This window comes from Vombatus ursinus, unplaced genomic scaffold, assembly GCF_900497805.2.
Source record: "Vombatus ursinus unplaced genomic scaffold, bare-nosed wombat genome assembly UNPS02014786.1, whole genome shotgun sequence".
Taxonomy (NCBI): domain Eukaryota; kingdom Metazoa; phylum Chordata; class Mammalia; order Diprotodontia; family Vombatidae; genus Vombatus; species Vombatus ursinus.
This window is the reverse complement of record NW_020954564.1, coordinates 35152775-35180655: the sequence shown is the minus strand read 5'-3', so window position 1 is coordinate 35180655 and position 27881 is coordinate 35152775. Positions and strand designations below refer to the sequence as shown.

Genomic DNA, 27881 nt, shown 5'->3' with positions numbered 1-27881 from the left:
TATAATGGAGAGTTCTGGCATAGGGAGAAGCCAGAAGTTTCAGAGTGAAGGCTGCTGTAGGGAAAAGCCATGCCAAAGGGAGAAGGCCCAGCCCTGGAACCAGAAACAGGCATGGCAATGCTACAGGAAGGAGGCAGTGACTACAGGACCAATCACAGCACCAGAAGAGACCTAAGGAAGATGAGCCCAGCTGTCACTTTCTGTGCACTCCTGGCTTTCATTCTTGCTGTACTCATGGCCTATCTTCTTGTAGACAACTTCAGATCCCAACAGGAAATGTGTGCAATGGGTCAGGTAAGGCAATCAATGCCTCTGACAGCAGTGTCAGATGGGGAGTAGGTGCTCTGGGTTGGTACCTTCAAAGCCAAGGAGAGGTCCAGTTTGCCAGCTATGGCCCTGGACAAGAAATCAAGAGTTGTAATATTGTGGAGACGCAAGTACTAATGCCAACTGATGGCCCTGAGCATGCCCACTACCTCTGGCTTCTTTTGTTAGCTCATGAAAGGAACCAGAGTGCAGGAGAGTTTCTGGTTTGTGAAGCTTTTCAAGGTTATGATTTTTTTGCCCCTTTACCGTGTATCCATGGGGGAAAAAATAATATCAAGTCCTTCAGCAGTTAGGGGAATCCATTGCTTTTAAATATTCTCTAAGTCCCTTCCATATCTGATACTCTAAGCTTATCTCTATGTGTCCAAAAATTAAATAATTTCTCCTACTCCGTAGATCTTTCTGGTTTCCCTTAAATCCAGCCTAAAGGAAGGTAAGAGAAGAATACAAATTTAGGCTTGCAAATAGCAAAATTATCTCCCAACTCCAGAAAAAGAAATGTTGTTATTCAAGAAATTTTGACCTTGAAAAGAAAAAACAATTTCCTGACAGAAAAAAAAAATGAAGTCAGCATGTTCAGGTGATGATTGATCTTATAACTGTTAAAAGTGGTAAATCTTGGTGAGAAACAATAAGGTTCAAAGAATATAGAGATGGATAGGGTATCATTTATAGTCCAATTCTCTGGAATCTTCTTTTGCCACTTAATGGCTATGCAACCCTGGACAAACAATTTAACCTCTTTTTTCCTCATTTGAAAAATGGGGTAAATCATTCCTATAATACCTCCCCTCACATGATTGCTATGGGATTCAAATGAGAAAATGTATGCAAAGAATTCTACAAACTTTAAAAACCCATGTAAAAGTCAGTTATTATTATTATTGCATATAATGAAATTGAAGTATGGAAAACGTGTATGTGGTCACATTGTGACCACAGAACAGGGATTCAAACCCATGTCCCTTGTCTACTGTGTTCTGTGTCTATGAATTTTCTTTTTTGAAAATTTGTCAGTTCTAGCTAAGCCTGTAAAACTTCAAAGCCAAGAAATGGAGGGCAAAAGCATCATTTGTTTGTGACTGCAGCAGCCCAGATAGTAAAAACAGATAAAAGGCAGACAGAAAACCTGTGTCTATTTCTTGTGGGTCAACCCAACATCTCCGTTCACATTGATCATAACACCAGAATCAAACTTGAGATAAACCCCGTCTATGTTAGATAATAGACCCTATATATGGCACGTCGGTTTCTGAGATGGCAAAAAAAAAAAACCCTTTCATTATATGAGCCATATCTGTATCCAGAAACAATACTATAGTTAAATATTAACTTCTCAAACACTGCATGAAAAGACATTCAGCTCATCCTGTAAAAAAAAAAAAAACCAGATTGTAATACCTATATTATCCACTTCAGAGGGTGTCGTGATTCTTTAATGAAGTGCATCTACAAACCTTTAGACATACAGGGTGTCCCAAAAGTTTTTGCTCAGTTTTAAGATTTAGTGGCTTAATGTCAACAGTTATTATTGTTGTATTATTATTGTATTATTATTATTATTATTGGCAAGAGAAATAGTTTTCCCTCTACTCAGTTTGTCCATTGAAACTGAAAAGAGATCCTGTTACATATAGTCTGAAGCAGATACCAATAGAAAGTTGAGCTAGAAGGGACCTTGTTGAGGACTATTTAATTCATTCTTAGAGAGGAAGAAACGAGGCCCAGAGTGGGCAAGATCACATCAAGAGTTAGTGTTTAGCGGAAGAGTTGAAGGTAGGACCAAGTCTCTTGGTTCCCAGTCTAGAGCTCTTTCTGCTCTACACCCTGAATGTTAGCTTTACTTAGACCAGGGGTGAGGAACCTGGGGCCTCGAGGCTACATGTGGCCTCAAGGTTGCAGGTTCCCCACTCCTGACTTAAACTATGCACTAAACTGACTTGATGAGATGTATGCAGTTTCTAGCTATACTGATATGCTGTGATCCTGCCCAGTCCTTCATCCATAGCCAAATCTCTACAAGATTGAATTGGGAACTTTGGGTTGAAGAAAAAGGCAAGTGACAGCAGTGTCCAATGTGTGTTGGCAATGACCAGAGAGAAGAGGATCTATGAGGAAAGGTACCCAGGACTATCAACTAGAAAAGTGACAGTATAGGGAAATTTTCAGGCTTTGGTTAAGCAAAGAAATATGACTGACTCTCCCTGAGAAAGGAAAAGTGAAAAAGACTTAGGGAGTTGACATATAAAAATGAAAGAGATCTTAGAGATCACCCAGTTCAACCTTCTCATTTTGCAGAGGGGTGGAGATAGCATCCTTCAAAGGAGAAGGGAATTACCCAGATCCAAAAGCAGGAAGAGAGTTCGGAAAATGAAACTAGGTAAACAATACCATCCTGACAAATCCAAATCATTCCGAGAATATTTGAACCAAAGCCTATTAGCCCATGTGCTGTGTACTTTGTTCTCAGACACATCACATAAATAAACTTATTTGATTTTCCCAAGAATTGTGTGAGGTTGTTGTTATTGTTCAGTCATTTTCAATCGTATCCAACCCTTTGTGGTTAGCCATTTCCCTCTCCAGCTCATTTTACAGATGAGGAAACTGAGGCAAAGAAGCTGTTACTTGCTCAAGGTCACAGAGCTAGTAAGTGCCTGAGGCTATATTTGAACTCAGGAAAGTAAGTCTTCCTGACTTCAAGCTCAGCACTCTCAACACTGTGCTACCTAGCTACCCATGAGGTAGGTGATATTATTATCCCCACTTTACAGATGAAGAAACTGAGGCTAAGAGAAGTTAAGTGACTTGCCCAGGGTCACACAGCTAAGCCAAATTTGAAATTAGATCTTCTTGATCCCAGGACCAACATTCTAATTCAGTTTGACACCTAGTTGCCTTCAATCAATCACTACAATCAAAAGAAACCATTTATGCTTTGAACAAGCACTGAACCTAAGAGTTAAAAGGACTAGATTAGAACCCATCCTATCCCCTTCCTTGTTATATAAAATTGGGCAACTCACTTCATTTCTGTTTGTCTCGGTTTCCTCATCCATAAAAATGGGAATAATTCCTGCATTGCCCTGGATTGTTGCAAAGATCAAATGCAATTTGCTATGTAGACATGAGCTATCATTATCTCATCAAAGGCCGAGCCAGAAAGTCAACCATCCAAATGCTGCCACTTATATGTGGGCAAAAATTGTGACCTTTGTTTCCCTGAGAACCTGATAAGGAAGCACACAATCACAGCTCCATTTCCATAGAGCCCTAAGGTTGACAAAGAGTTCTCTTAAAACAACCCTTGGAGATAAGTAGCACAAAGATGATTTTCCCCACATTACAGAAGAGGAAATTGAGGCCCGCAGAGATTGAGAGACTTGCCTAAAATTATGCAGCTAGAAAGCAGCAGAGCCAAGATGGGAATGCCAAGTTCACTTTTATTATCATTTTATCCTCACATAAATATTATGTATGTTACTGCAACATTTACTACTTGATCAAAATTATAGCTACTTCCTCTCTCTGAGCTTCAATTTCCTCAACTGAAAAATGAAGATAATACTTTGTACTCCCTGCCTCTCAAGGTTACTGGGAGGAAAATAATTTGTCAAGTTCAGGAGCTACAGAAAAAGTGCTGTTATCGTTGTTGTTGTGGTTGTGGTTGTGGTTGCGGTTGTGGTTGTAGTTGTTGCTGCTGCTGCTGCTGCTGCTGTTGTTGTTGTTGTTGTTGTTTTAAATTTAGAAAGTAAGCTATAAAGAGCAGCTAGGTGGCACAGTGGATATAGCAATGATCCTGGAGCCTAAGAGGACCTGAGTTCAAATCCAGCCTTAGATGCTTACTAGCTTGTGTGACCCTGGACAAGTCACTTAAGCCAGATTGCCTCAAAAAAAAAAAAAAAAGGTAATAGACTTGGACTCCAAAAGGCCTTATTTTGAATCCTGCTCCAGATGTTTAGTGTCTAAGTGACCCTGAGTCACTAAACTTTTCTAGGACTCAGTTTCCTCATCTATAAAAGGAGAGTGTTGGACTCCATGACCTCTAAGGTCGCCTCTGGCTCTAAATCTATGAACCTATGATTCTACACCAAATGATTTTGTAACTCTCTACCTGCTATTCTAGGTTTAAAACAACAACAACCTAACTCCCAGTCATGTATCCTTTGCACTGTATTACACAGCCCCATTTCCTATCTTTCAGCAGGTAGGAGCTGCCAGAGACAGCAAGTGGGCAAGAACTAGAGATGTCTACCAAGTTAGTGTCTGAGTTGTTTTTCCAAGCTAATTTTCAGTTCAAGCCCTAAGGCAAGCCAACTCAAGCATCTGCAGAATCCAAAGACGGAGCCTAGACTTCAAAACCAAGGCTAAGATTTTGAGAGTCAGCTAGCAATTAGAATCCTATCTCTTGATCAGTCAGGGTATTTCCAGCATTAGGAAGTTTTATTTTCAGTCTAGATGAATGAACAGGAAAGAAATCTTCCTGCCCTTTCCTTCTTCACTACTCCTCCCCATTATGCGTAGGTGGGGATTTAAAAGTAGTCATATTAATTTGTAAGGTAGATTTTTTTTTAATATCTAACTTGTGATTTCATAGTCTTGGAAAAATTGCCTGGGCCACTAACAGATAATGAATAGTAAAAGTAATTTCATGGGGCAGCATGACTATGTGTTAAGCACTGGATTCTATCTTAGGAGACTTATTAAGTGCCTACTCTGAAACAGGCACTATGCTAAGCACTTTGCAAATCTTATCTCATTGGATCTTCACAATAACCCTGGGAAATAGATGCTTATCCCCATTTTGCAGTTGAGGAAGTTGAGGCAGATGGTGATCAAATGACTTGCCCAGGGTCACACAGTTAGTAAGTGTCTGAAGCTGGATTTGAACTCAGTGTTTCCTGACTCCAGGCCAAGTTTTCTATCCACTGCACCACCTAGCTGCCTCTCATATACAAATTGTATCCTCTAATCGAATGTATACAGTTACTTTCATTTTTGCATTTGTATCTCCAACATCTAGCTCAGTGCCTGGCACATTGCAAGTACTTAATAAATGTCTGTTGATGAATTGATGATCTGATAAAACTCAAGTGGATATCAAAGAAGGAGTAGCAGGCCACATCTGTGGCAGAAGTTTATCGCCAAGAGTCTGACCCCACTCCCCACTACACGATTAAAAAGTCAAGTTAATTGTGCCTTTCCTGTAAGTCCAGTGAAGTAAAACTTCCCATCTTAAACAGCCACCCACGTGAGACCAAAACAACGTCCCACTGCCTGACATTCCCATCTGATGGGCAAAGCCTGTTCCCTGTACGTGATGTTCTCATTCAGACAACTACATTCCAGGGAGAAACTAAATTGGGAAGTAGGAGAAGCCTTTAGTATCTTTAACCTGCTTATTTGGCTTTTAAGTGAAATGACAGAACTCATCCTGTTGGATCTGTTGATGCATTTTAGCTAAGACTTATTTATGTTGTAAATTATTGCATCATGCTTCATCTTATTGAATCAAAACAAAACAGCAAATAGACACCTAAAAGGAAGGAATTTTAGTACATAGAACACTGGAACACAGATCAGAGAATATTAGAATGCAAAATGAAGAATGTAAGAAGAACAAGAAGGAACCCTAGACTATAGGATGATAGAACTAGAAGGGATTTAGAACATAGGTTAGAACAAAAAGGAACCTTAGAAAATAGAATGTCGAACATAGAACATTAGAACTAGAAGGGCTTTAGAATACAGAACATAGCAGGTAAAATCAAGAAAGGATCTTAGAACATAGAATGTTAGAACTAGAAGGGCCTTAGAACATAGAATGTTTGAACTAAAAAGGACTTAGAACATAGAATGTTATAACTAGAAGGGATCTTAGAATGTAAAATGTCACCAGAGCTATAACAAGCAATTCTGGCATCTAGAGGAAACAAAACAAGATGGTGAGCTGGGGGAAGCATGGTGTCAAATGGTGTCTAAAATCGACTTTTTAAAGACAAATTCAGTTGAGGGTGGGGGAAAACACTGGATCATAAGACCTTAGGGGAAGAGACCTCGGGATGCAGAGTCCATCCACTTAGGGATGTGGGTAGGGGAATGGGAGAAGATCTGTTGCTAAAGGAGGAAGAAGGGTGGAGACAGACCAGAAAGGAACTTTCCTGGGATGTAGCAGCTTGGGGGACAAGGCACAGGAAGCATACCATCTGGAGGCTTCCTATTTTAGCTCATAGTTTTTGCTAGCCAGATGCAAAATTCCTTTGTTGCTAACCTGATAAAAGAGAACAAGTACACTCTAAATTTTAGTATCTGTCCACCTTGATTATGACTTTGAATGCCAAAACATTGGTTATTAGAACCATGACAGCCCTAAGAGAAAGTGGAGCAGAGCATGTAGAGACCTGGCCTCAGAGTCAGGAAGACCTGAGATCTAATGTCACCTCTGGCACCTACTGGCTGTGTGACAGTGTCCCAGGCAACTCGTAAGTTGTAAAGCAGGTTCTAATCTATGTTGGTGGAGAGAGATCCCTATATCAATGAAATCAGAGGTACAGTCCAAAAGGTGGGGCAAAGGAGGGTGGGGGGAGGGTAAGAACATACACTGTTAGACACAAACTATACAGCACATACCTTCAGTGGCACATGCCTATAATCCTTGCTACCAGTGAGTCTGAGGCTGATGGATCTCTTGAGCTCAGGAGGTATGAGTTTCTTTGGGCTAAGGCAGCCAGTCAGGCATCTGCACTAATTTTAGCATTAATACGGTGAGCCTTTGGGAAGAAAGGCCCATAAAGTTTCCTGAGGAATGAACAGGCCCAAGTTGAAAACAGAGCAAGTCTATTAGAGTGGGATTGGGCCCCTGCATTTCCAACACACACACACACACACACACACACACACACACACACACACACACACACCCCCTTATTACAAAAAAACTTAAAAAGAATCTAATACTATAGAATAGTAGAGTGCAAAACATTAGAGCTAGAAAGGACCTTAAGATACAAGATATTAGACCTGGATGAAACTTTACGATACAGAATGATAGATTTGGAAGGAAGTCAGAGATCATTTAGTCCAACCCCTTAATTTTAAAGAGGAGAGATGTTAACTTGACCAAAGTGATACAGCACATTAGTCCAAGTCTCCTCATTTGCTGGCCTCTTGTTCTTCCCTACACTATCCTGTCTCTTCTCCCATATTCTGGGAAGATCTCGCTAGAGGGAAATCAAGAATTCAATGGCCAGAACAACCAAACTTTTTTGCCTAATTTCTAAGTAGTGATAAACAGAGATAAAATGACATGGGTAGGGGAGGAGTGGCTAGAGGGAAAGAGAGAGAGGAGAGAAAAAAAGAGAGAGAGAAAGAGAAGAGCTAGCTTTAAGGCAAAGGATAAATCAAGGTTCATTGAAAATTTCCTCTTGGAATAGTTCATTCATAATTTAAAGGCAATGAATAGAATATCTATTAAGCTGACATATATCAGTCAGTTCATTGACCCCCATAAACACAGACAGCACAAGAAGGCAGAATCACAACAATATTTACACAGCAATGAGTGTTTATCTCCTTAGCATATGACTCTATACAAAAGCATGGCAGATGATTGGAGGGTGAGCCCAAACAATCCAATAAAATCATGTCAGGACTCCCACAGTTGTGTTCTGAGAGAGCACAGTGTCTATGAACAATTGCTTAACTGAAATGACTATTTAAATGCCTGGTGGTAGAAAGAAGTTAAATGATGTCCTTGATAGATTTAAATCTAACTTGAATGTAAACAGGAAAGATCAGGCAGAATTTAGAAAGCTAAATTGCAAAACTGAAGCCAAAGCACGAGATTCTTCTGTCTTGTCTTTGTTCTAAAGCCAAATATAAAAAGAAAACAAAACAAGAACAATAACATTTTTTTTAAAAACTCAGACTCTATGAACATGGGAAGAGTACTAGCAGTAATAAAAACTCACGTCCTTGTCAATCTATCCTGCAGTGAAGTAGAAAAGGGACCTCACAAGCCATCTAGTCCAATCCCTTAATTTTTATAGATGAGGATACTGAGGTTCAGTATCTTCACAGAGCTTCAGTACTCTGCACACACTGGTAGTAAAAATCAGAAGTGAGATGTGAGCCCAGACCCCCTGATCCCTGAGCCACTATTCATTTCATTCTACTGCATGAAGTCAGAGGCCCAGAGTTTGAGTTCTGGTTCTGCCATTTGTTGGCTGAATGACCTTGGGGTCATTCATGGGGGTTGGACTAGATCGAAAGTCCTTTGAGCTCTGATCACCTGTGATTATGCTGTCAGTTCAGCTCACCAAGTACTTATGAGTTTATGCAAGTATATGCAAGGTTTTGTGATTAACATTGGAGATATGACAAAAACCTTAATTCCTAAGTCTAATAATTCATTAACCTATTTTCCTTTTAATGAGTAATAAGTAAACATGGAGCACAGATTAAAGAGTGCATTGCTACTTAAAAACTAAATGAGAAAGAGTTCCTTGAAAAAATTCAGGTCGACTGCATTTCTGCATTAATCTAATGATTCATAACCAACCCAAAAGAGCAGAGATCATTTGATCATTCAATTAATAAACATTTGTTAAGCATCTACTATGTGCTAGGCATTGTACTTACTAAGTACTGGGATGTTTGATAGAAGTGAGTAGTGAACATGCTAGTGCTGATTGAAGGACAAGGTTATTTTGAATTATTAAGCAGCAGTCAGCATGAACCAAATAAGAAAGAAAAAATAGATTAAAAGTGGAGCAATGAGTGCCTGCATTGTTGGAATTAGTGGGTCAGGGAGTCCAAGTTATGTCTCCTTGAGCTAATCAGTCCTGACAATTAAGCAGATCTTGTGGCTCTATTTCATGATGATTTCAACCTACCCTTGACCTTGTAGAAGTGAAGTGAATGGGAGCAAGAGGGTTAGCATCCAGCCTGCTGGACCATCACTGACCATTAACAGAGCCTGACCAATGGCAAACTCATGGTTGATATTCTCCCTCTAGGCCACTGGACATTAACCAAGTGGACATTCTTTAAGAACTCTCTACTGTGATGTATGGCAGTACAAGAGACAGAAGAAGGAGAGAGAGAGAGACAGAAAGAGAGAGACAGACAGAGACAGACAGACAGACAGATAGAGAGACAGAGAGATAGAGAGAGACAGAAAGAGACAGAGAGACACACACACAGAGACAGAGACAAAGAGATAGAGACTGAGACAGAGAGAGGAAGGAGGAGGCAGAGAGAAAGTCAGAGAGAGAATGAGAGAGACAGGCTGAGAGACTGAGAGACAGAGAGAGATAGAAAAAAGTAGAGAGACAGAATGACAGAAAGGAAAAGACAGAAAGAAAGAGGGGGGAGAGAGACAGAAAAGGAGAGAGACAGAGAGAAAGAGAGAGAAAGGGAGAGAGACAGGCTGAGAGAAAGAGAGGAAAAAGAAAGAGGGGGGAAAAGAGAGAGAGAAAGAGAGAGAGAGAGAGAGAGAGAGAATTGTGGGTAATAGAAACTGGAGTGAAAGGATTTGGGTTCCAGTCCTGGCTCGGTTATCTTATTTTACATGTGATCTTGAATAAGTCACTTCCTTCCTATGTACCTCAGTTTCCTTATCCCCCTAATTGCCAGTGTTCTCCTTCTCCTTACAACACCTTATGTAAAAGCCAATAAACTAAGTGACTCAGCACAACGTTTAGAATTCCGATCTATCAGCAACGCATACTTATTAGTTTTATCAAGTAATTAGCTATCTGGCACTGAGTCCTCTTAAAAGTCAAGAATTCCAGTTTAACAGAGGCAGTCTCAGATTTATATCTGCTGTCAAGGGGCTTTCAGAGAATTCGAGGCAATTACCTCAAACCACAAAGCTTACATAATACACTGCAGCTCAAAAACATTGTTCATCTAACAGAAAGGGAAAATAAGTCAAAGACATATCTGCAGCATTAAATCATGACAAAGTAATAACATACACCCTTGAGGACTCCAGAGTGTGATAAAGGTTTTGAAGATCATAGAGATTCCAAACAATAATAAATTATGAGAAGAGGCAAATTCTATCTGGTCACATCCCAAGGATTATCATAACCTCCTGATACCTTGAAACATATGCCAGTAATGGCACCAGGCAATTTATCTTGATCAAGAGCCAGTTGTTTAATTTAACAGCCTCATTAATTCTATTACTGTGTTAAGGCCTTTTAATTCTACTTATAAGCCTGAGACTTCCATTTTCCTCTTTTTCACCTGTATCATGTACATTTGTCTATTCATTGTCCCCCAGTAGAATATGACCCCTTTGAGTGCGAAGACAATTTTCTTTCTTTTATGTCTTCATATTTCCCTCAGGGCCTTGCACATAGTAGGCACTTCTACCTACCTCTCAGGGTTGTTGTGAGGTACAAATGGGATAATAATTATAAATAATAAACACTATATAAATGTTAGCTGTTATTGTTAACTATTATTTCAGACCATTCAGGAGCAATGCTTGATGCTACACAAGTATTAGCATCAGTGGCACAGCATTTGTTTTCATCTTTGTAATGTCCTGACTTGTACAAAACTCTTCAATAGCATTAAATAATAATATTTAACATTTACATGGTGCTTACTATATGCCAGCTACCATGCTAAGAGCTTTACAATTATTATGTCATCTGATCATCACAGAAGCCCTGCAAGGTAGGTGCTATTATTATCTCTATTTTACAAATGAGGAAACTGAGGCAAACAGATTGTTTTTTTCTTCAAGTGACTTGCCCAAGGTTAAACAGCTAGTAAGTGTCTGAGACTGAATTTGAACTCAGATCTTCCTGACTCCAGACCCAGTGTTCTATCTACGTCACTCCCTAGCTGACTCAGCAAAGTAACAGAGACAAAATTAAGTCTTTAGTCTTCAAGGAATTCATATCGGATTGTAGATGTACAATGCTAGGTTTTTCTATTAAGCACCCTGTAGACAAAAAAACTTTTAGAAGACTGATTGATTGACCTTTCCCCATTTTTCACTGGAACACTATGAGAGTCAAGCACAGGATGCTGGAAGTAAATGTCCACACCTACTGCACCCCACCCACCCACACACACACTTCAGAAAAAAAAAGGAACAAGGGAAAGAGGGAAGAAGGCATAGTTACAGAAGCTTGGTCCCTTTCCAAAGTATTGTTCTGTTTTGTTTTTATCTTTGTGCCAATGGAATGAGAATTTTGAAGTTAAAGAGGGAATAAAAGAAAGGAGAACTGGAAATGGGTGGAGAGTCAAGAGGAGAAGGAAGAGGACTAGAAAAGGGAGAGAATCCCAACATATCAAGCAGTTATTAAATACCCACTGTGGAAAGCACTGTGTTCAATACTGGGATGAATGAAAAACAATTCTTTCTCAAGGAGCTTATGATGTGCTGTTGGGTGGAGAAAAGAGGGAAGAGAAAGCATCAAATGACCAAAACTTAGAAATAAAGTTGACAGAATTCAAATGCTGCTTTGTTCCCATGGTTTAGACACAGATTTTTCCAACGTTCAAAAATCATGAAACATTTTTTATTTATTTTCCAAATTGTGGAACCTTAATCCGTGGTAAAATTTATCTTCTCAATAAGTCGCTGACTGAACTGGGGAACAAATACACCAAAGAAAAGAAGAGAATATGATTTGGAGGTAAAATAACAGGACTGAATTTAGATATATAAAACAAAATGAGAAACAGTCCCCGCCTTCAAGAAGCTTATAGTCCACATTTCCTAAGTGTAAGTCTGACTGTGTCACTTCCCTATTCAATACATTCTGGTGGTTCCTTAATACTTCTAGAATAAAACACAAACTTCTTTGTTTAGATTTTAAAGCTCTTTACAATCTGGTCCCGATTTCCCTTTCCAGACTCATTCTCTTTTACTCTCCTTCCTGCACTCTACAGTTGGGCAAATTGGCCATCTGACTATTCTTCACAGAGAGCACTCCATTGCCCATCTCCCATCTCCCCATGCTTGCACTGGCCAATCTTGGAATGCTCTGCCTCCTTACCCGTGCTCAGAGAATGCTCACTTTCTTGATGACTCAGCTCAAGTACTAACCACCTTCTATGCTTTATGGGAGTACAGTGAGACCTCTAACTGCTGCTTTTCTCCCTACCTAGCCACCTTGTATTTATTTTGATTTTTTTCTGTTTATATTTATACATATACATGTCTTCCCAACAAAATGTAACCCCCTTAAAAGCATTACTTTGCTTTTTATCTTTATAGCTCCAGCATCTGAGTGCCTAGCTCATAGTAGATATTTAATAAATTCTTACTGATTATTGACTTATTGATTGAACTGAACTCCATTTGTGAAATACCCTTATCAAAACTCTATACAAAAGTTAGGTAGACCTTTGTCTAGATGACCAACTTTTAAGATTACTCTTTGAGACTTGGTAAGATGCATTCTAGAACTTGTTTTGGGTTCTTGTTGGAAGTATTTATTTATAATTTTAAATAAGAATTGAATATCATCTCATTGCTATTTTATCCAAGGCAGATTCATTCTGAGAAGTGCAATTCAAATGGATAAGCTTTTACTAAGCATAGGCTATTATATTGCAAGGCACTGTGTTCTAGGTTAGAAATACAAAGACAAAAAAAACAGCATGAAACCTCCTTTCAAAGAGTTTACACAGTCGTAGAAAGGGTGCTGGTCAGCGAATAACTATGACACATGGTAGATTGTGATAAGAACCACAGAGAGATGCAAAGTAGGAAAATTTGTGGGTGAAGAGAATATTTTCATTTGGGTTAAAGAAGGCAGGGATCATAAAATTATTCCTAGAGTAAGTGGCACCTCAGCTAAGCCTTGAAGGAAGAAAAGGAATTTTAGGAGAAGATAAAGTGATGGGGAGCAAGGAGGGGCAGCCATGTGGAGTGTTTGTTTTCATTGTCAAAACAAGAAATGGAGTCTGCGAGTGACTGGGTTTCACAAGGTGGTTCTGTGGAACAAAAAGGTTTCACAGTCCCTTTTCTGGACCATGTAGACAGGCCCTAATTGGACATGCCTTACACATGTAGTAGCTGTATAGTGTAGTATGTAATGAATGTTGAATGGATGGGTACCTTTGAATCTACATCTATTTTGTCCTCATGATCAATTTAGAATAGTGGCTACTATAGGTAAAGCCAAGTACCAGAGCAGCATTTTCTACAGGGTATTGTTGGTGCTTAACTCTGCCCAGGAAGAGAGAAGAGAGAAGATAGCCATGTGGGAGGCAGGTGCTGATAGCTCAGTCACTTCTGCGCGAAGGGATAGAAGAGCCCCAGTTCCATTACAGTGAGCTATCCAATTAACAAATATGAGGCTGGAGGAGCAAAAAAAAAAAAAAAAACCTGAGATAAACCCAACTATAAATGTAACTCCACAGATTTTTAACTCTCAAGCATATAGCTATAGTTTGGATCTAAGCACTGCTAGACACTGACCAAATAGGGTTGTCCAAAAATGAGATGGGCAGGCTCACTGTGGTGTACTTTATTTCCCAACACTGGAGATATTTAAACAGAAACCAGATTACTACTTAGCAGAGATATTGTAGAGGAAATACATAGGGCAGAGGGTTAAACAAAATGACCTCCAAGGTGCCTTATAACTCAGGATCAAATGAGATATATGCAAAGCATTTTGCAAAGCTAAAAGGACTTCATAAATATTGGTTGTTGTTATTTGTTATTATTATCATTATTTTATTAATATCTCTCCCTAAATGATCAATAGAGGAGAAGTTAGAGGCAAGGTATGGATATGGCAAGATCATACTTCGTAAGGATTAATTGAAGAAACCAGAGATACCTACCCTAGGGAAGATGAGCACAGGGGCATATTTGTCTTAGAGTATTTGAAGGGCTATCATACAGAAGAGAGACTGACCTTGTTCTGCTTAGCCTCAGAGATCAGAAGTAGGAGCAATGGGTAAAAGTTGCAAAGAAGCAAATTTTGGTTTGATGGAAGGAAAACCACCCTAGCAAGAAGTGCAATGGAGAAGTGGAATGGGCTGATTCCAGAAGTAGTTGTTTCTCATCTCTGGAAATCCTCAAGCAAAAGCTGGTTGAGCACTTTGTGGGTATAGTGTGGAGGGAATACTTGTTCAGGAACAGGTCGGACTAGATGATCACTGCTGATATTCTCTAACAAAGCTGGTGTTTCAAGGAAAACAGCAATACCTGTTATCTAAAGTGTGTTGCATCCAAAAGCAAACCTAAGCAGGAAAAAGAAAGATGGGTGTAGTTCATGCTTTACTTTGTGACAAGGGTTGGGAGGAATTGAGACTTCTCTGGAAACAACTGTGATACGAGAACAAAAGTCTTCAGTAAAATTAAAAAGAAACACTTTGTTTACAAACCTAGAAACCTTCAGGCACATTCAGTTTTCTGCCAGTAGCCAAATGGAAGCAGGATTGAAATCTGGGCGTGTCTCAAAAATATGATTGCCTCTGGTTCACCCAATACATGGTTCCCTCAGGTAAAGAGGTTGTGAGAAGCTGAGCCAGTTGTATTTAACAATGTATCTGCCTCCTCACCAATGAAGGAAGATCAAAAACACATTGATTAAGGTGGCTATTCCTTATTACCTGAGACCACAAGCAAGTTATTTAACTATTCTATTTCCTCATCATTAAAATAATGGGTTGGACCGTATGGCCTCTGAGGGCCTTTCCAGCTCTAAATTCTATGAATTCTATTTTGTTCAAAGCAACATATAAGATACTAGAAGAGATTCAAAGGAAACCTGTCTGCATGGAGCTTATAGTCTAGTAGGGGAGAATATATCTGAGTAGATTGGCATCAGGGACAGGTGAAAAAAAGTTACATTACAAAGATACTGATGATAAATTATGTCATACTAAATTTGTGTTAATTTTTTTCCATTAGAAATTAACATGACCCCATATTTCTCATAAAATATCTATAGCCTTTAGGAACAGTTGGTATTATCACCATTTATTTGGAATCATGAGATCCAGGTTCAAATCCTAGGTTCAATTCTTGCTACTCCAGGAGCAAGTCAGTTCTCCTTTCTGAGCTTCATTTTCTCCATCTGTAAAATGGAAATAATACTTGCACTACCTCACAGGATGATTAGGAGAAAAGTACTTTTGTCAGCTCTAAAGCACAATAGATCTGTGTTTTAGGGAGTTGTTTATCAGACAGGTAAAATAAATCAAATAAAGAGAGGTCAAGTGATTTGCCTAACAGTCAGTTATCAGAATATACAGGTTCTGAAATTTTGGTTTAAGTTACCTCCACTGCTAAATGATTCTGTCACTTATTGACATAAGGAAGTACCAGGGTATTAGCTATAGAGACTACCATACCTTTAAAAATTTACAGATGCACTGATTAAGTGCTTCTTGAATCTAAGTTGGTGGGATAAGTTAGGTAATAGATTGGATAAAGAACTCTGTAGTCAGGAAGATATGAATTCAAAAAGTTAAGTCAAAAAGTTAAAGCTATTATTATCCCCAATTTACAGGTGAGAAACTGAGGCAAACAGAGTTAAGTGACTTGTTCAGGGTCACACAGCTAATAAGTATCTAAGGAAGGGTTTGAACTGAATCTTTGTGACTCCAAGACTCATGCCCTAACTTTTGTGTGCCCCCTACCCATCTAACAAGATACACGTACAACTATAAATCAAAATAAATCTAGCTTCATTACAGAAGGTTTTAAAGAGTGAGAGGAATTATCAATCTAAGAAAAAGAAAGTCAAGCTTACAACCAATGATCCCTACAGATGTGACTTCAAAGTCAGAAATTTAAGGTGCTAAAAAATACAGGCAGGTCATTTAAAAAGGAAGTTTAGAGTTTCAGTTTATAGAAGGGGAAGATCTGGGCACTCAGAGCTACCCAGGAACAACCTTTTAGTTACAATTGCCCTCACCCCATTGTAGCCAACCTGAGCAGCGGCAGCATTTCTTTGTAGCTGAGAATAACTTAAACCACATCTGTCTTTTCCAACAGTTTCTGAAGGCAAGGGAATCTGACCGGTTACATCAACGAGCTTGTAAGTCTATTTATGTTCTTTTTTCTTTTCTTATGCTTAAAAAAAAAATGATGGGGGCAGCTAGGTTGTGCAGTGGATAGAGCACCAGCCCTGGAGTCAGAAGGACCTGAGTTCAAATCCAACCTCAGACACATAACATTCACTAGCTGTGTGACTCTGAGCAAGTTACTTAATCCCAATTGCCTCACCAAAAAAAAAAAAAAAATGATGGTAGTAGCTTTGAGGTTCTTCCTCAAATATAGGGCATGCACAGGGGAAAAAAATTAGCAAGTCCCTATCCCAGGTATTAGGACCAATGAAAATGTTTGTTGAGTGGATTCTGATGGGCTTCATGCCCAAACTGCCTTTGCTTCAATTTCACCAAGGGTCTGCACCAAAGAAATGCTCTGCCCTATTCCCTATTCCCAGGAGGCATAGCCAGGGCATTGCTAGATATAGAGGAGTAGAGCAAGTGTGTAAGAGGTGGGCCTTTGCAAAAAGGGCAGCCCAATAGATAGGAGAGAGCACTGGAGTAGGCATCAGAAGACCTAGGTTTGACTCCCAGCTCTGTAATTCATTAATTCACCACAGGCAAATCTGTACAGCTTTCTGAACCTCATTCTCCTTATCTATAAGGCAATTTGGCCTAAGAAGCAAGGTGATGCAAAGAACCATGGATTTTAGGAGTCGCAGGTCCAAATCCAAACCCTGCCACTTACCATCTGTTTTACCTTAGACAAATCACTTACCCTCTCTCTCTGGACCTTAGGATCTTTATCTATAATATGAGGGGGGTTGGGTTAGATGGTCTCTAAGCCTTTCCAGCTTTAAATATATGACTCTATTTAGATAAGTGGTTCTTAAAATATGGTCAGGGGACCCCTAAGGGTCCCTGAGACCCTTTCAGGATATCCACAAGGTCAAAACTATTTTCATAAGAACACTAAGACATTTTAATTTCTAACATGGCCAATATCAATATATATATATATAACAAAAGCTCTTGGGGGGAGAGATTCTCAATAATTTTTTTTTATGAGTACAAAAGGGTCCTGAGACCAAAAAGTTTGTGAACCAAAAGGCTAAATGCACTCCTAGTCCTATGATGTCTAAATTTTGCCTGAGGACCCTTTCTGGAAGAAAGGGTGGAGGGTTTATGAATTGAGTCACCCCTCAGGACAATCAGAACAGAGGTCACCCAGAGTAAAAGGTGTGCATGGTGGCCTTGATTCTACTCAACCAAGGATACCTCATCTTTTTAGTGCCGTGAACCCCTTAGAATCCAGTGAAACCCATGGACCCTTCTCAGAACAATGCTTTTAAATACATAAAATAAAATGCATAAAATTACAAAGGCTATCAATGATACGGATATTAACTTATCAAAATACTTTTTAGAAAGTTCATAGGCCTAAGGGAAAGAACTGGACTAGGCCTTCCATGCCACAATGCCTAGAATTAAAGGGAGCATAGGGATAACAACAGAGGGAAACAATTAACTACTCTGAGGATCAGCAGGTACAGACCACTGAAATGCTCCATCATTGCCTCAAGTACACCACTCCTAGGTCACCCACCATGTTGTCCAGTCATTTTTCAATCATGTCTGACTCTCTGTGACCCCATATGGGGTTTTCTTGGCAAAGATACTAGAGTGGTTTGCCAATCCCTTCTCCAGCTTATTTGACAGATGAAGAAATTGAAGCAAACAGGTTTAAGTCACTTGCCCAGGGTCACACAGCTAGAAAGTGCCTGAGGCCAGATTTTAATTCGGGAAGATGACTGTTCCTGACTCCAAGCCCCGTGTTTTATCCACTATACCACCTAGCTACCCTACCCAACCACAATAGAATAGAATTTGATTAAATCCTGCCCAATACTCCCTTCCAAAATACAAAATAGAATGTTCTCCTATCATCACACTTCCAGGCAGAGCTACAAACCACTACTGTTAGCCCAAGGCAAACCAGGACATGTATAAATTATGTTTTGTCTTCTGTTGCAGATATACCCCCCAGGTCTAATACAGATAAGCCGAGAGCACACCTGACAGGTAATTTTTCTTCATTGGCAATAATTCATTCCCTAGGAAACATCAACTGAGATACGTGGCCAGAGAGAGGAAATTGCAGGGTACTAAGCATTGAACATTCCCTATGTTTGGGACGGTATGATTTTCTTTGAGGGTTCAGGGGCAGAAGTCAGGTTTCAGAACTATGACATATCATCAGTGGAAAGGGGCTCCTCTGGGAGGATATACCCTCCATCAATGGAAATCTACAACTACTCTGCAACTTACAGGCTCAGGGAGTTGCCTGGGACATTGAGGTTAAGTGATTTGCCCAGGGTCATACAGACAGTATGGAAGGTTTGGAAAGGACCTAAGAGAATATCCGGTCCAACTCCTTTCCATGGAATTTAGGGAGGAGCCCTCTCTACATCTGCTCTTTGATGCCCAGGGAAAGCAAAAATGTTTTAACTGCCCACAAATGTTTCTATTTTGCAAAAAGACCCCAGGGAAACCCTCTGAGTGTATTGGGCAGAATATGAAACCAGGTTTCTCGCCTTCGAGTTTCCTCTCTCATCATCTCACCAAACTGCCTCACATATAAATCAGGGTGGAAAAATAGCCATGCCCTGAAATAGCCTCATTGTTTCGTTTTAAGGATTTTCCAAAGTTGTAGGATATAAAGGATATCAGCTTCAAACTGGGAATCACATCTCTTCAGAAAAAAATCTTTCAAGGCTGGGATTTCCAGTTCTTCTGTCTTGTGAGGGAACTGGACAAAAGTGTTACATGAGAAAAATCCTTGGCATTTAAACTCTCAGGGATTTTAGAAAATTATTATTATTATTATTATTACCAAATGCAGAAGGGCATAGGGATTTCCTGAGGGACTGAAGGTTACGGTTTTCCTGTCCAATTCCAAGACGTGAAAGTATAGGGAAAAGTTAAAACAATAGCCTTGGTTCTGCTAAGCACCACAAAGGCTAGGACCATGGCTTCTCTTCCTAAGTACTTAGCACAGGATTCTGTGCACAGTAGATAAATATATATCTAATGAATTGGGAAAAAAAATCAAAATAACCTTAATACATATATGTACATATATACACACATACACACACACCATTACAAAATCAGCTTTTTCCCAGACACAAAAAATCAGGATTATTGGTATAGAGGCACAGTGCCTGCCCCTCATTGTGTTCTGCAATTCAAGATTCCAAATTTTGTCCCAAGCTTAGAAGGGTATCTTTCCAAAATCCTTCATTCTTGCTGAGCTATGAGGGTACATCTAACTTAGTGAGTGTCACTTATTTCAATATACTAATAATAAAATATTATAATAAAAACTAACATTTATACAATGCCAACACAGCACGTAACAAGAGTTTATATGGTGCTTACCATGGACCAAGCACTATGTTTAGTGTTTTACAATTATTATCTCATCTAATCCTCAGGATAACCTTAGGAGGTATTATTATCCCCATTTTACAGTTGAGGAAACTGAGTCAAACAGAGATTAAGTGACTTGACCAGGTTCATACAGCATAATAAGTGCCTGAGGATAGATTGGAACTAGTCTTCCTGACTGCAGGCCCAGTGCTCTATCCATGCTAATATGTTAACAAGCTACAATTTCAAGGGCTTGAGTAACGCTTCCACCCACACAGATTGCAACCCACTACAATTTAACCAAAATTCTTCAAAAATTGCTACAGCCAAAAAACTCATCACCCTGCATCCCTGGTGAAAAGTCTCTCCAAATTAAATGATATTGTTCCCATACTCAAAGTCTTTAGTGCTTGGAAGGAAGAACCACCACAAGTATAGACTTCAAGAGCCCAGCATCCCTTCCACATCACAACAAGGCCTCACTGACCAGTGGCAAATTCTTTACTTCCACACCAATTAGCTGTTCTTCCACAGACTACCCACATAGTGTCTGAAATGCAGAGCACAAAAAAACAGTAATAACTTGCCTCAGAAACACACCAGAGAAGGTTTTGAGTCCAGGCAAGACATGCAAAAACCCATTCAACAACATCTACTTCCTCTCCAATTAATTTTGTTGTTTTTTTTGCTTTGTTTTTGAGAGTTGTGGTTGTTGAGTTGTTTCAGTCGTGTCTGATTCTCTGTGACCCCATTTGGGGTTTTCTTGGCAAAGATATTGGAGCAGTTTGCCATTTCCTTCTCCAGCTCATTTTACAGATGAGGAGAATGAGGCAAACAGGGTTGAGTGACTTGTCCAACGTCACACAGCTAGTAAGTGAGGCTGAATTTGAACTCACATCTTCCTGACTCTAGGCCCAACTGCCTCTTATAGTGTTGCCTGAGGTTAAATAACTTGCTGAAAACTCACAGTTAGTATTTATAAGAGGCCAAAGTTGGAATCAGACTTCTCTGACTCTGAGGCAGGATCTTTAGCCACTATACCATATTGCGTCTCAATGAATTTTGTTCATTTAGGACAATTTTTTTTATTTTTTAAGATTTAAGTAATTAGTTCTTGTATAGAATAGTTTGTAACCAAAATATCCCTAAGGCCTCCCTGTGACCTTCTCCTGTGATCCTGCCTGAATGCCTTATCAAGGGGTGCATTCCTTCAGAATGAAAATCAGACACAATTAAATATACATGGTTGTTGCCACCTGCCAGAAGGAATAATTGAAATGGAGTAGCTTAGACACCATTACACATTAACCCGACCCATTCAAAGGCAATCTCAAGAAGCTAGTTACTTGTATTCAGCACTTTGACCTTCCTTCCATGATATGTGATTACTTTATAAACATTAACTTTACTAAGCAACTGAGAGGCAGATGAAAAATATCACAAAGAAAAAGGAGGCTCCTACAGTAACTAATAAGAATGCATTCCTATTTTTTGTTGGACATCTCTCCTTTTGCAGGAGAGATATCCATGGATCATTTACTTGGGAGACAAGGGAAGACCTTCTCACACTTTGTGAGAATGTGTGTGTTTGTGCATGGGCATATGCACGCATGTCTGCTGGCTAATGACCAAATGTCAGATTGCCTCTGTAGAAGGAGAGCTGGCAAACTAGTGGAATGAGAGCTTTCTTTAAATTTCTCTTGTGAAGAATAATCAATCACTTTAGGGAAGATTCACTGTGGATGTCAGTACGTGAAAGTGTCAACTAAGCCTGGCTGCCTTTTACAAAACTGAAACATTCTTGTGGGAAGTTAAAACGTTTCTGCTTGCCCTGGGCGTTAAAAGCCAGATGTTGGGCATCACAGGCCACATGTCATAGAGGGGATTCCTCCACCACCCCTGTAGAGGAGATGGGTTGTGCCTCTAACTGAGGTTTAATGTGCCTGTGGTTCTGGTCATGTGGCTTCTATTAGAAGACCCACAACCCCTGAGGCAGGCTATCCCCCTTTGGGACAGCTGTCATTTTTAGGAAGGCTGTCCTCACACTGAGCCCAAATCTTCCTTTCTATGACTCCTATTCATTGCTCCTCACTCTTCTTCTTCCATATAATAGCCCTACAAGTATCTGAAGAGAGTCATCATGTCTCCTCCAGCTCACCCTTCTCCAGGCCAAATATTTCCATTTCTTTCAACCAATCCTTTTAACACTCTCTCTCCAGTCCTCTCATCATTCTGGCTCCTCTCTTATGGATGCACTGCAGATTTTCATTGTCTTTTTTAAACTGTGGTGCCAAGATTTGAACATTACACTCCAGTTGTGGTATAATCAAGGTGGAGTACAGGGAAACTAGGAGTGTACTGGAGCCAACTCATCCTCAGCTCTCAAGAGCTGATTGTTAAATTTTCAGTGTGAGCATTTGCTGATCAGAAACCAGCAAACACTACAAATCAGAGCTTGATTTGTTTTATTGATTTCCTATATTTAAGAAAAGTCAGCCAGGTAGAATAGTGGATAGAGTGCCAGGCCTGGAGTCAGGAAAAATCATATTCCTGAGTTCAAATCTTGCCTCAGACACTTCCTAACTGTGTGACCCTGGGCAAGTCACTTAACCCCATTTGCCTTAGTTCCTCGTCTGTAAAATGATACAGAAAAGGAAATGGCAAACCACTGCACTATCTTTGCCAAGAAAATCCCAAATGGGATCGTGAAAAGTCAAATACGATGGGAACACCTGAACAACAACAAAAAATTAAGAAAGCAATGCAAAAAATCATAATAATGTAGAATTAACTTTAAAATATCATGGGTAGACTTATTTTTTTCAGAGAGATACTTATTAAACATTTCCCAGCATACCACTGAACAGCAGTACTACCTCCCTTTTCTTTGCCCCACTTCATGTAACTATGGGGATTATAATTGTCCAACCTACAACAAAAGAAACTGAGGCAGAGCTCTAAGCCAATGGCACTTTATTGATCCATGGTCCCCTCTAATGAAGTGAACCTCAGATCTTCCTCATGATCTGAGATGTTCCCTTCTTCCAGGGCCTGATTTTTATAAGGCTTAATGCCTGAATATTCTAAAGAGGCACTCTATCCACTGAACTACCTATAAGCTTACCAAAAAGTCTCCCAGTCATCATGTTCAGTAACTCAGTCAAGAAGATATCCAAATTTATTGTTTTAGGGTTAAACCCTCTGCCCTAGTTCTGCTAATTAGGGCAGATGCTTTGGAAGCCTCAAAACACCAGATAATTGTGAGTCTCAAACTCTGCATCAAAAATCTACAACTTGGTAAAACCTGCCCCAGCCTATGTTCACCTGACATATTATTCAAGAAGCCAGAGTCACCTCCATGCCATAATGGGGGCAACAGAGAAGGATTTTGGCTAACAAAAGTGCTATATAAATGTGTTATTGTCATTGTTACTGTTCTTATCATTATCTTATTTTCATCTTATTCAATGGAGCTCAGATGTAAGAAGTCCCGGCACTGATCACTATGCTGCTGGGATTCTTTTATATTGAATATTCTATAGAGTCTTGCATAAGTAGGGAAAATGGCCGCTTTTTGTAATGAAATAGAAGTATTAGGATGTAGGCTCACTAAAAGCATCCTTAATGCAATTCCAGTAGCAAAGAAGAGGAGGAAGGGTAGGGGCACGCACCTCATCATTTTCCCACAAGTTTGATTTTTCCCATTGGATCCTTATATTTTAAAAGATTTTTATTCCATGTGGCTTTGAGATTATGGGTATTTATGTGATGATATCTAATAAAATCATTCATTTTTATTGATGTGATAGCCAGGTGATTGTGGGCAAGGGCTCCATCTATAACGATACTCTGATTCCACTAAGTTTATTGGTTGAATTCTCAAGGATATTTTGACATCCATATTTGTAGCATGTGTATTTATCATCATGGCGTCTCAATGAAAGATAGAAAGTTTTTGATATGCAATTCGAACCATTGGGTCACATCTTGCTGGCATTCTTTTATTATTTGTACTTACATTTAGCACCTAGTTATTTGGTAGGTACTAAATCTTTGCAGCCTGCAGGGATATGCTACATAATTTCTTCTGTTCCCTCGTGTAATGTGTATTGATCACCAATTCCAGGCTCCTTGAGGATAACTCTTCTGTAGTATCTGGTGGTGAAAATCTGGTCCTAAATTCCCATCATAAACAATTCTGTTTCCAGAAATATATCCACATCTCTCAGTCAACTATTTCACTCTTCTTTGTCAACATGTATTTGAGCTCATGGGCATGTCACCTTAGGGAAGGATTTTTGATGACACTTAGATTTTAGCTTTTTCATAATCTCCATAGGTAACTACTTCTGGTTACATTCAACAAATCCAATACTGTGTACCAGTTGTCAGCATTTACTATTGCCTGACAAAATAATGTCTGTCTGTCCATTCTAAAAGTATTTCTATAGGTTTTGGAACACTTAATCATGTGCTCTGAGAATCCCTATCTATCCTCTTCCTCCTTTTGTGTAAGAATTAGTCATTATTCCATAGTTGTGCTGCCTTACAGTAATGAGCCCTGTGTTTTATTAATATTGTATGAGCTTTTATTAGGATATTTTTCAAATCAGCTATAGTCCATTTTATTGTTCAGAAGGCATACATTAAGACCTATATTGCCTAAGTATCGTTGCTTTCAATATAATCTTCCTATTGATGATGAAGGAAGGAAGGAAATAAGAATTTATTAAGTGCCTACTACAGTTAGCCCTTCCACATTGTGGGGCTTAGGGGTGTGGCACCCTACAACCTGGAAAATCCACACAAAATTTTTTTGCCCTCCTTTCGTACCAGAGAAGAAGTCTGAATTTTTTCTTTTGCTTTTATGGAGTGTTTACAGTGCCTCATTATAAAATTGGGGTTGATATTATACAATACTATACATATATTTTATGCATTTCTGAATTTCTAAATTTTTTCTGTGTTGTCTGTGGGCCTTCATGTGTTGTCTCTGGCTTCCACAAAACTCCCCAAAATTTCCCATTTAATTTCTTATGCTGCAATATACTGAAATAACAATAGGGAAAGTTGTGATATGAAAGGGATAACTATATTACTAGGTAGTGTGCTAAGTACTTTACAAATATGATCTCATTTGATTCTCACAACAACCCTAGAAGGTAGTCGCTATTATTGTCCCCACTTTATAGTTGAGGAAACCGAAAGAAACAAAAGTTAAGTGACTTGCCCAAGGCAGGGTCACACAGCTAGTAAGTACTCGAGGCTGGATTTGAACTCAGGTTTTCCTGCCTTCAGATCCAAAGCTCTATCTGGCACTGTGCCACTTAGCATATCTGATGATGTTGGTGATGATAATGAGAGTAGTTTTCCAAAAGCTGAATGATGTATAATTAGAACAACCAAACTCGGTGCTATAGAAGAGGTGAGAAGATGCACCTCCCTCCTTTCTTTGTAGTTTTGGGAGATTCTGGGCATGGAATATTGCCTATACTTTCAGACGTAGTAGATGTGTTGGTTGCATTTGTTTTTTTGTTTGTTTGTTTTGTTTTTGGTGAGGCAATTGGGGTTAAGTGACTTGCCCAGAGTTACACAGCTAATGAATGTTGTGTGTGGGAGGGATTTGAACAAAGGTCCTCCTGACTTCAAGGCCGGAGCTCTATCCACTGCCACCTAGCTGCCCCGGTTGTATTTGTTTAACTGCTCTTTTCACTTTCTTTCTTTTTTATTCTTTCTTTCAAAGGATGGATCCCTGGATTGTGGGAGGGGGAAGGATATATTTGAAAATGAAGGCAGTATAAAAACAAAAGATATCACTAAAAATGAAAGAAAAAAAAAGAGTAAAGGTTCATTGAAAAGAATGCTTTGTCCTTAATGACCTGTCATTTATTTTACAGGGGTCTGTTGATCCCATGTCAGTAAAGTTAGCTTATTTTGGTCTCTCTAGCTGTTCGACAGAAGTCTATGACTCCCATGAAGGACTCATGGCCAGCTCTCCAGTGGGAACATAAACTTGGCTCTGCCTTCATCAAAAACCAAATGAATTACACCAACAAGTTCCTCGTGATCCCAGAGTCAGGAGACTACTTTGTTTATTCACAAGTCACTTTCCGAGGCAGCACGCCAGAGTGTGGTAAAATCAACCAAAAGAATCGGTCCACCAAGCCCAATTACATAACCCAGGTCATCACCAGAGTCACTGACAGATACCCGGAGCCAACACAGCTTTTAACAGGGACCAAGTCCATCTGTGAGATAGGCAGCACCTGGTTTACTCCAATTTACCTGGGGGCTGTTTTTCCTATGCAGGAGGGGGATAAGCTGATGGTGAATGTCAGTGACATCTCTCTTGTGGATTATACCAAAGAAGACAAAACATTCTTTGGGGCTTTCCTGTTATAAGGATGAAGGAAGTTATCACTGTGAAAGGGTATTCTGTTTTCATTGAATATTTCCAATTCCTAATTTTAATCATTTGTACGTACTTAAACCCAGAATATTTCATGAAGGGGGAGGGGAGAGAAGCGGAGAGAAATTCCACTGTCTGTAGTTTAGGTGGGAAGTTCTGAGCTAGGAAAAGCACTTTACAATATGCCTAGAAGATGAGAATTCTAAGCAAGATAGCAAGAGAAAGTGGCATGGAACACAGAACCTCAAAAGTAGAAGAGATCGTGGGCATAGAATGTCTGAGTTAGAAGTTGCCTTAAAACACAAAATGTCAGGATTTGAAGAAACCTTAAAACACAGAATTCTTTAGCCAGAAGGAAACTTAAAATGCAGAATGTGCAATCTAGAAGGAGACTTAGATAACAAAATGTTAGAATACAGAAGATCAGATCTAGAAGGGGCCATTTTATAAATTATCTAATCTAACCCCTTGATGTTTTAGGTGGGAAAACTGAGGTCTAAAGAAGGGAAATGACTCACTCAAAGTCACACAGTCAGCTAGCCCTGACTGAATAGCCCCTGAGGGGGAAAGTAGGTACTAGGGAAGGAAATAAGCACTTAGCTCCTCTGTATTCCCGGCACAATATAAATATAATCTCATTAGATCCTCACAACAATCCTAGGGGAATGTACTATTATCATTATTATTCCCATTTTACAGTTGAGGAAAAAGGCAAACAGAGGTTGGATCCCTTTAGTCCTAAATTCTATGAGCCCCTAATCTTCAAGAAAATTGTTTTCCTTGATGTACTGCTATAGATTTCTCATTAGTAATTTGAGTTATTTCTTTCAGCACAACTTTGTGAATCGCCATGCATTTTCTCAAGGTTTGGGTTGGATGACCTTTAGCAATCACAATGTTTTCACAATTGAACTTTGAGATCTCCTTGAAAGTGAAAAAGCAAGATAACATTCATCAGGAACTCTGCCGAACAGGGATTTTTCTCATGCCAGATGGGGAATGTACCCAAAGTTGTGTTTTCTCATCATGACATGTATGCACATCATAATGAGTGAATCAAGAGGTGGACATATGCAATAAAAAGCAAGCACCATGCAAAGAAACCCTTTCTGAGTACAGGAAAGGGCACTTGCTATGGCAGAAAATTAATCTGGCCTTCAATGCCAAAAATATCAGTTCACTAAATCCATACCTTCCACCAGTTCTAAGAATTAAAGAAACGACAGCTAGACCTGTTATTCAAGATGGCAACTTCTTACCTCACTCAAAGATGGTGGGAACATTAAAAATCTTCAGAAAGCTCACTGCAGAAACACCAGTGCCCACCTTGTTCCCACTCCAACCAGGTATACTTAGCCTTTGTTACCTGGAAGTTCATAGAAAAAAATGAACTTAGAAAATGTGTGGCCAATCACCAAACCTGAAGAAAGTCAAAATGGAAGCTAGGTCTAATTTGGGGCTGGGTTTGGGTTGGTTTATTTCTTTGTTTAAATCTGTTTGTATTTATTTTATCATCATTGTAAGAGGGGACAAAGTGTTGTGGGGGGGAAGGGTTTATAATCTTCAACAAGGCTTCATATTATGATTAGGAACCCCTTGATAATGAAAGAATATCTCTTGAAGGAAAGATAAAAGAATTGAAGAATTTAGAGCTAGACAGAATTTTAGAGGTCATCTTACAGTTAGGAAAACCAAAATGAAAAGAGTTTAAAATGTCTTATTTGAGGTG

At 39.3% G+C, this 27881-nt stretch overlaps 1 protein-coding gene across 2 annotated transcripts; it reads left to right on the top strand.

Moving 5' to 3' along the window:
- Positions 1-20: 20 nt before the first annotated feature.
- Positions 21-27849, top strand: LOC114047077 (tumor necrosis factor ligand superfamily member 15-like). 2 transcript variants are annotated; one of them, XM_027867781.1, is made up of 5 exons: positions 21-294; positions 16319-16361; positions 18346-18393; positions 25691-26173; positions 26984-27849. In XM_027867781.1, exons 1-4 carry the CDS (start codon positions 70-72, stop codon positions 26143-26145), a joined length of 771 nt encoding a protein of 256 aa, XP_027723582.1. In that variant the 5' UTR covers positions 21-69; the 3' UTR covers positions 26146-26173; positions 26984-27849. The 2 variants fall into 2 exon arrangements, with proteins under 2 accessions (XP_027723582.1, XP_027723580.1); XM_027867779.1 differs by having other exon boundaries at positions 25691-27849.
- Positions 27850-27881: the final 32 nt, after the last annotated feature.